Source organism: Nilaparvata lugens, chromosome 9 (genome assembly GCF_014356525.2).
Source record: "Nilaparvata lugens isolate BPH chromosome 9, ASM1435652v1, whole genome shotgun sequence".
In the NCBI taxonomy this organism is placed as follows: Eukaryota; Metazoa; Arthropoda; class Insecta; order Hemiptera; family Delphacidae; genus Nilaparvata; species Nilaparvata lugens.
In genome coordinates this window covers 22,927,269-22,937,478 of record NC_052512.1, presented here as the reverse complement: position 1 = coordinate 22,937,478, position 10,210 = coordinate 22,927,269, and the positions used below count along the sequence as shown (strand labels likewise).

General features: G+C 34.9%; 1 protein-coding gene across 1 annotated transcript; it reads left to right on the top strand.

Moving 5' to 3' along the window:
* Positions 1–290: 290 nt before the first annotated feature.
* Positions 291–10,210, top strand: LOC120353081. Its single transcript, XM_039435642.1, has 2 exons — positions 291–605; positions 9,999–10,210. Exons 1-2 carry the CDS (start codon positions 291–293, stop codon positions 10,017–10,019), a joined length of 336 nt encoding a protein of 111 aa, XP_039291576.1. The 3' UTR covers positions 10,020–10,210.

The following is a 10,210-nucleotide window of genomic DNA, read 5'->3' as shown; positions in this document are numbered from 1 at the left end:
AAGGAAACTTCCCTGCATGAGTGAGAAATTCCCACAAGTATAAATTTTTCCATGAAATTTCCCTGCAGGAGTGAGAAGTTCCCTTTAAATTCCCCTTCCACTATCACTCATTACCTCTCTATCTCTGGCTGTCACTCTCTCTCTCTCCCTCCCCTTCCCCTATCACTCTTTATCACTCTCTGCAGTGAATTCCCCTTCTCCTTCACCTATCACTCTTTACCACACTATCTTTAACTTTCTCTCTTCAACTTAATACCTCTCTTGCTCACAAGTGCCCATGACTCTGGCAGATGTCAACCGCTCTCATCGAGTTGGAAGGTGTCAACCACCTCAACAAGGGCAAGCAAAGCCCCATCGTTGTCCATCTGTGCAGCTACTGGACCAGGAAGATGATCTTCAACGGGAAGAGAAAGCTGAAGGGTTCTGGCATCACCATTTGCAAGGATCTGACTAAGGAGCGTCTCAAGATCCTCAACGCTGCGGCCGACCAACATGGGCACAGAAATGTCTGGTCATCTGATGGGAGGATCAAGATCTCTATCGGCAAGGGAGGATCCAAGAGGGTCCACACTGTCGAGAGGATGACTGACCTCCTAAAACTAAAGGTAAACTGAATCATTTCAGCATTCATTGACTAAGGTGCCCTTCACTTCAATCATAGGAAAATTGTATTTATAAATTCCACAGTAGATATACCTTGGCATTATTTATGAGCAGACTTTCTGTTCTATAATGAATCTTTCCACTGCTATATTCAGTAATTATTTCATTAAGGAAATCCACATTTGATAATAATTAATAATAATTTTTCTCTATAATAAATTCTCAAATCATCATTCTATGATTCAACTGCTTTAGCCTACTCCAGATGGTACTAGAAGAATTGCTTACTGATTACATCACTCCCCAAAATCAGTTCCATTTTAATTCAAAATTTTGAGAATTCTGAATTTCAAATGAATTGGATGATTAACATACATTATGGGTATAGAAGTAATCTCTTCCATATTAGGTGAACATAAATGATAACATCTATTGTCACAGCTGGAACAATAAAAGCCAATCTGTGAAGAATTATTGATAGAACAGAAGGATAGGTAGTCTGTTCATATGTTTATATAGGGACAGTGTTTCATTTAACATCATCTCAGACATTCATCACTAAAATATTACAGTACTCAATTTGCTGCTTTAATTGTTATTGCAACTCCCAATAATTATTCATCCTTGTTCTCATACTTCACCATCAAATCCTATTTGAAACTCATCTAAGACAATCTCTAGATTTTTCTCAATCGTCTCCCCTACTTCTTATTTTTCTTTCTCATTTCTCATCTTCCTCACTTCTATAGTTATTACTAGAATAGTGTTGTGATTTTTATATTATTATCACAATCTTCTTCTTCTTCTTCTTCTTCTTTTTCTTCTTCTTTTTTTTCTTCTTCTTCTTCTTCTTCTCCTTTTCTTCTTCTTCTTTCTTTCCTTGATTAATTCCATCACAATATTATATGAAATCTCTTATTCTTTAGTTTAGTTTCAAAAGTTCTTCCCAATTGTGCACATTCCTCCTTTCTCTTCTCTTCTTCTTTGTTATTGTGATTCTTTCACTAGCTATCTAGCATGTCCAAATGTCTATTTACTTTGTTATTTATGGTATACAACTTTGGGGGTGTACCAAAGACAGCAACATCAATGTCATTCAACGTTTTCAAAACAAAGTGCTAAGGAACATTGTGGATGCTCCTTGGTATGTCAGGAACAGCGATCTTCATAGAGACCTGCATGTCGATCTGGTGTCCACCGAGATCCAGAGGCATGCGGAGAGGCACGAGGGGCGACTGCACCAACATGACAATGTCGAGGCGATCCAGCTGCTAGACAATGGAGGGTTGGTGCGGAGGCTCAAAAGGAGGAAACCGTTTGAACTAGTATAGTGCTTGTTCAATTAGTGTCCAGTGAAAGAGCAGAGCAGTGATTGAGTGAATCTAGCTTCTATAGTGCAGTCAATAAGTGTACATATTAATTAAACAATAGCAGTGAGAGTTCCTAATGAGAAATTCACTGTTTAATTTTTCAAGTAGTAATTTAGGATAGAAAAAATTAGCTCATTAGTCTTTAGACTAGATGGCTATAGTATTGACCAATAGAAAAAAAAACTTTGTTACTACTTTCTCACATTAAAAATCATACTATTCTTATTCCGTTATATGAAAATATTATTTATTATCAGTTGTATAATGTATCTTTTCTCATGTGATAACTCTCTCCAAAGATTTTTCGTTTTTCCGCTAGCTTTTTCTTCTCTTTTGCAGTTTTTACTGGATTACATCTCGCTGTATCTTCACTTGGACTCGATCTTCCACTACAGGACATCTCGCCCTATCTCCACCTGACTCAATCTTTCACTACTGGATTCCATCTCGCTCTATCTCCACTTGGTCTCGATCTTCCACTACCTAGATCTGTTCCTCTACAATTTTCATCTTATTTACTATTTGGATTATCCACCACTGGAACTAGATAGATCACAACATCTACAGTACATCTTATTGTGTTTAGTGAATTTTAGAACTAGTGTTATTGAATAGTGAAGGGAGCCGAACTGTCAAGGCATACAGAATGCACTCGAATCAAGAGACTATTTCATTTCGGTTAAGTTTTATTAGTTTCATCCCCATTTTCCCCGTCATGTGTCTTTCTGATGTCGCCCAATCCCTCAGCTGCCACATTGATGAACTCAGAGCAATCTTTCGTTCTCAGGACTTCAATATGATTGGAATTTCCGAATCATTTTTGAAGCCTAGTATTCCATCAAATTTTGTTGCATTACCTGGATATAATCTCTTCCAGAATGATAGATTGAATGAAGCATGTGGGGGTGTAGCATTTTATGTGAAAGATGGTATCAAAACAAAAGTTCTAATCACATCTAAACAAGAGTATTGTTCCAGACCAGAGTTTATGGTACTTGAATTATCCTTATCTAGTACCGATGAATTCTCGTTGAGTAACTGATGATACTCGTTGGTATCTGTTATCGCCCACCAAAAATAGGTCATTTTACAGATTTCGAAAATGCCTTGCTTTCTCTTATGCCTTGTTCTGATTTGTGGATTTCTTTCATACTTGGTTTTCAAACAAGTTTCACATTTATTTACAAATTCTGTTACATCTTTGTGCATTGCTGGCCAATAATAGTTTTTACGTATCTGTTTATAGTTTTCATTGATTTCTCTATGGAAGCTCTTGTCTTCATGATATCGGGCTATTATCATTTTTTGTTCCTCCTTATCAATTATGTCAGCGTTCATTCTTTTATAGATTCAAAATTTAACTGAAGGAATCAGTTTTACTATTTCCACTGTCATTGCACTTAGGAGTTCTGTTTTTAAAGTTTCGAAAAATGGACTCTTGTTCAAAAATACTATACCATATTATACAGTATCAGGTTTCAAATATTCCTTAATCTCTTCTACATAGTTTTCAATATCTCGGGAGTCTATACTTGGAAGTGATTTTTTTTTTGTTGAAGATCTTTTCAAATTGGGGTTTTCCTTTACCTCTTGAAACCACTATTTGATTGGTTTCTGTATTTATAATACAATTATCGTCCATTATGCCTATTCTATCATCTGAACTTTCTTGCAAATGCTGAGTCAATAATGAATCGTTATCATTGTCCCTATCTGTATTAATTACAATGTTTTCATTTACAGTTTCTGAATCATTTTCGTTATGTTCAATATTTACATCACCAATCAAACTGTCACCTAACTGCACTTCTAAGTCATCAAGTATACTCTCGTTTATAGATGGAGGAGCTTCATTGTTATTGAACCTGAGAAGCTCATCAATAAAACCTTTTCGCAGCGTAAGTCGGCTTTAGTCGATCTGGCCTTTGTTCCGTTCCAAGCATCATTTGAAATTCGCCCGGTTGCTCAACTTTTACAATAAATTAGCAGCCAAAAAGTTTTTTTTATATAAATTTTTTTTAATGGTTTATACTGTTATTTTAGCATGTTTCACACTAGATTATGGCTAAATTAATTTTTTTAAATATTTTTATGAGGGTTTTATCACATTTTTTGGCTTTATCAGCCAAAAAAAAATTTTCAATAAAGGATTTTTTCAATGGTGTATACCGTTACTCGGTTATGTTTTACACTAGCTTATGGCTAAATCACATTCTAGAAATATTTTTGAAGGGTTTTATCACGTTTTTTGGCTTCTGCACTTGATTTTTATTGTATTTTTTGTATTCAGTTTCCACAAAAATCTCTATGTTCTACTCGAAATGAATAAAGGAACATACTACTTTTTCATACAAGGGTATTTGATAAGTGTGAATAGTATCATGCAATTAGTGAATTTAGAGAAAACCATGCATATAAAACATTGAAAACTCACCAAGTTGATTATTTTTTTTCTGGAATGTAGGAATCCTGGGTCATCACAACACACACTACAGTAGGTAGGCCTATATTAGATCAGAGATTATTATTGTTTTTTATTTCAACACACACTGCACTGGAGTTGGGCTGATTATTATTCAAGTTGAGAGTTTCAATAAACTATTTTCGCCACACTGCACAGAAAGCAGCTGTTTTCCAGTCCCTACAGATCTGAAAGACCTTGTTTGCAGATGACTCTCGTCTGACGTCAGAAAAGGGTTTCTTTCCAGCCTAGACCGGAAAACGTACTCTTTCTAGCCGCTAACATGGAAGTCCATAGTTAATAAGTCATCTGCTATATCGGGCGAGTGTCAACATTATTCATCTGAAGTTGCAATTATTTCAGTTCGAGTTTTGAATCAAACTAATTCAGCATTTGCTTCGCAACCATTTTTATTCAATTATTTATTGTTGATTAGTGCATTCCAAATTTTCAAAAATGCTTGAAGATGACGACACCCATGATATTCCAAGTGAAATTTTAAAAGAATCTGAAATCCTGACTGCAAATCTTCTACCACTAAAATCAAGAGATAGGTACGATAACTTAATGAGTATTCTTTATTTTGTCAGCAAATCCTGTAGTGTGGCCAAAAATATTGTTTGCACCACAGGCAAAAATATTTTTCCGGTGAAAAAATCTCATTTTCTGCTCTAGGTGCGAAATATACTATAACACTTAGTTTTTAAAATGTAAATTTCTTACTAGGCTACCTATTCTAAAAATTAATAACCTATTAATCTTACAAGTCTTGCTATCTAATTCAAAGTTTTTGTCTGCTATCTCAGGACTTTTTATGCACATTCACATGTTTTTTTTTTTTTAATTTTTGACGTGACAACGTCTTATAAATTGGTTTGCCAGGTGACACTTCAAGAAACTGCGTTACGTTCCCATGTTATGCGCTCACAATGAGAGCGAGTGAGAGCGTTCGTTTCGGTTCACGGTCATCTAGAAAGAGCACGAATAGGAGCAGTGGCGAGCAACGCAGCAGCAAGCCCAGCAACACAAAGGCATTCACCTGGAGAGAGAGTGAAACGGAGCAGTCAACCTGCGCAGGCGCCGCAAGCAATCTCCTGCGACTGTGCCTGCTTAGGTGAATAAGTGAATAGGTTATGTTGTAGTAATCACGTAAAACTTTCGCCCATATACCGACTTTACAGGCAGCCATGCAATTTTTTAACTGAGTGGTAAATTTCAAAGCAGGGTACCACACACAGTGGGGGTTCATCAGTACACGTTTCACAAAAGTAGGTTGTTTGTTTTCGTTTGCATCCTCCTTTACCTTTTTTTGGCAGTTTGAACGAAGAATGCTGCACACAGCACAGTTTGGCTCATGGTTTTTATCAGCAATACTGATGAAGTGAATTTTTCCAGAGATTCTGTCATCAATGAGATCACTAGATTTTCTTCCTCGGCGAATATTGGTTGACCTTTCCCAGTTTACCAGAAGTCCATCTATTACATTTTGCCAAAACTGTATATGAGTGAGCTGTTGAATGCCCTCTTGCATGTTATATGCAATACAGCCATTGACAAGCGCAGTTTCGACAAGAAAATGCCATACAGGCTGATACCACTTGATTGATTTTCGGGCATATGGATAAGTCGAACAAAACTTGTCGAAGAGGTCCACAACACCCATATTCTTATCATACAACACCTGTACATTGGGCTTTGTGACAGGTCTTCTACCTTTCTTTCTGCGGACCTCAACATTTGTCACTCCTGTGTCCCCAACTGCAGAGAGCATATTAACCCTTCCAGTATCTTGCCAGAAACAAGCTAACATGTCACTACTTCCCCTCATCCATACAGATGGTAATTCACCCTTCTTTTTCTTCACACTCTTCATTGCCGGTTGCAGATTTTTTTTTTCTATTAAATGTCATCATACTTATCATTATCATTGGCATTGTTGTTGGCATTGTTTGCATTATTTTCGGCGGGAAAGCCTAGCAACAGTTCATCTTGGAATTGTAGGAAGTGATTGTCCTCATTTGCCATCATATTTACATTGAACGGTCTACAAAGAGCTACAGTCAGCTACATGATTTGATCGTCCTTTGATATATTGCACCCTATAGTCATATTCTTCCATTAAAAGTTTCCAATGCATCAGTTTTGCATTTGGCTCTCCAAGTGAATGAAGCCATTGGAGTGGCTTATGATTGGTTCTTAATATGAAATGATCTCCGTACAAATAAGGTCAAAAGTGTTTAACTGCCCAAGTAATTGCAAGCATCTCTTTTTCTATTGTCGAAAGATTCTGTTCAGCTGGATTTAGTGCACGTGATGCAAATGGAACTGATAGTTCATTTCTGCATCTGTTATCTGAGAAAGTACAGAGCCAAGGGCATGATTTGATGTGTCTGTAGCCAAAATAAAGTTTTCATTCAATTTAGGAAGTTGAAAAATTGGGGCATTAATGATGGTGTATTTCAATAGATTTACTGATTCAATTTTGGATCTTTTGGATTAATGATTGATGTTTTTTGTAATGAGTTTGTCAAGGGCTGAGCGATTTTTGCAATTCCTTGAATCATTTTTCGATAATATCCTGCTAAACCAAGAAATTTTCTTATCTTTTTTGTAGTCTGTGGAATTGGAAATTCTTTGATTGCTTTCACTTTTTCTGGGTTAGGCTGAATACCTTTTTCTGAAACGATGTGTCCTAAATACAGGAGTTTTTTTTTTTTAAAAATTCAGTTTTGTCCAATTGTATTTTCAGTTGATATTGTTTTAGTTTTTCAAATACGACTTTCAAGTGTTTCATATGTTCTACTAAAAAATCAGAAAGTATTATAATATCATACAAGAATACTAGCACATTTGGAAGGTCACAAAAAATCAAGTTCATAGCTTTTTGAAAATTGCTAGGAGCACTTTTCAAACCAAATGGCAATCTTACAAATTCATAATTACCTATGAATTACCTGTAACAACTATGCCGACGTTTGCTCAAAGTATGACTCATCACTTTTTCTCAAAGTCTAACTTCCTTAAAAATATAGATAGAAGATTTCTTATTTCGGATTTGGATTCAGCGACCCCAAATTCTTTAAATCGTAAGTCCCATTTTCAAAAATACCCGAAAACAAGGGAGTTATAGCTGTTTTTAATATAGCTTTCCATTATCATATGATTATATAGTACATACTAAGATAATAATACTCCTGCCTCACAAAGGGACAGGCAAAGGTTTTAAGAAGTTTTCAAACACCTAAAAAGTTTAAACATAAACATTTTTAATTTTTAAACGTTCTAGTTTTCCAAAAAAATATTGAACTATGAAAAGATGAATCCAAATATGAAATCAAATCATCTCCACTCATCACCCAATAAAATAGGAGGAAAAGGAATGTTGTACAGTAGAATTCACTAAATTTCAATTGTCATTCAACAATCCAATTTATCAGGTTCAAATCGTTGAATATCACTTTAAATTCCAAGCAATTATTGACTATTTATTTTTAACAATCAGAAAAATCTATTATGAACATACAGTATAAACATTGTGCTGATCTTACGCACATCGCGTGATGACAGGTGTCAAAGTCAAGTCAAGTAAACAACTGACAAGTCAACAAGTGTCAACTGGAGAAGTGAGTGAGCAAGCACAGTGCTGCCATAATGCGAAAAGCATATAACCATTGTACAAACTATTCTAAATTATCGTACTGTATTTCATGAAGCCATGCTTTGTTAAAGCCAGTTACTCAGAAAGCATTTTTTTGTTGTTCGATGTTTTGTCGTCCTTATGAATTCTGTTGAATCAAACATAATGTTATTTAAGAAGTTGTGCTGAACCTGTATAAAGAATTCATAGGAACGGTAAAAAATCAATTTTACGAAAATCGATGTACATGTAACTGGATTTAGAGTATCAATACGATAATGTGTTCTATCACAATTTAATCACCAGAAATGTTTAAGTGAAAATGTTGGGCGCAAACCTTCTGTCATGAGGAGACAAATAAATTTATGAAAAGCTTGATATCTTGAATAGTGATCTGATATTTGTTACACGTTTTTAGTCTAAGACATAATATGTCTTAGACTAATTTTTAATGTTTCTTCAATCGGAAAACTTTGGTTTTTCAAAGTTATCTTACTCCCTTATTTTGGGGTATTTTCAGAAATCAAGATAAATATCCTACCAAATTTCCTACACGATTACAGTGTAAGTTGTATTATAATAGCTACAGTACTTACGTACTGTATAGTACAGTACCTGTTCGTTTTTACCGTATAATTATATGATAATAGAAAGCTTTATTAAAAACAGCCATAACTTCCTTGTTTTCGGACATTTTCGAAAACGGGACTTACGCTGAAAAGAATTTGGGGTCGCTGAATCCAAATCCGAAATCAGAATCTTTCTATCTTCATTTTCAAGAAAGATAGTTTTTGAGAAAAAGTGGTGACCGGAGAGACGTAGAATCACCATGTGAAAGCGACGATTTGTCTGCTAGTATCTCGATCCAAGCCGGTTTCTCCTTGCCTCGAGGGGAAAAGACGTGACAAAAGGAGGTTCCTGGCTAGGAGTCACCATGTGAAAGACACGATTTGACTCAATGTACTTCGACAAAAAAACGTGAACACTGTTCAGTGTTCAAGTTGCACGTCTCCTATCGTGTGAAAGTAGCCTTATAGTCCACTGGACAGCTGATTTATGATGAATAATTCTATAGTCTGATTTTCACTCTAATATTGGCGTATGAAGGAGGCTCCTTTTTCCTTTTATATTATCCTTGAAATGCAAAATTTTCAAAAACCTTGTATATACGTCGACATGCAATTTAAAAAGGAACATACCTGTCAGATTTCATGAAAATCTATCACCGCGTTTTTCCGTGAATGTGCAACATATAAACATTAAGAGAAATGCCAAACCATCGACTTGAATCTTAGACCTCACTTCGCTTGATCAATTATTATTATTCTCATATTTTTGCAACCACCTCAAGATTTGATTTGTAACAAAGCCAATTTCAATAATGCAGTCGGTGTACCCCTCTCGGAATGGGCACTCCTGACTTTTTTGGGCCATCTTATATACATGCTACTCCTTTAAATCATTGCTCGGTTCATTTGAAAATAACATAAAGTAACATGAAAGAACTAAATGAACATGAAAAAATCAATCATCAACAATAGAATCATACATAGCAAGGTGTGGTGAAAATTATGGAAATAGTTTGATATACTATTAGCAAGGATAATTTGAAAGTAGATCTCATTGGGGATCATATTTAAATAAAAATACTTGATTCAAAAATCTAATTTAAAAATATAAAGTAACTTTTTTAATTCCATAAAGATCCCCCAATGAAACTTACTGTCAAACTATCCTTGTTAAAGAAATATTGAGCTGTTTTCATAATTTTCACTTATCCTATCTATAATCTTCACATCTCGTTGGAGGTTTCTCTTCCCCAATATTACTATTATTTAGAACGTTTGCATATTTAGACAAGAAACTTGCTTGAAAATAAACTTTTATCAAATTTTTAATTTGCTGTAATGATTTCCTTTTTTTCTAGGCTCTGTACATCATCACATAATGTGATGGAAGTGAGGAGAGAGAAGAAGGAGATGTATAGGAGGAGAAGCTTAACATATGGAGTATAAAATTGTAAATATTGTACCAAAAATATTATTTTGTTTTTTATTATAATTAAAAGTATGAAATTGTAAGTACTACTGTAACAAAAATATTAGTTTGTCATTTTATTATAGTTTTTAATCAACTTGA

Coding starts and splice junctions, on each gene's coding strand:
- LOC120353081 (XM_039435642.1), top strand. CDS start 291: ATGTCAACCGCTCTCATCGAGTTGGAAGGTGTCAACCACCTCAACAAG. Junction 606..9,998: donor CTGACCTCCTAAAACTAAAG/GTAAACTGAATC, acceptor CTTTTTTTCTAG/GCTCTGTACATCATCACATA.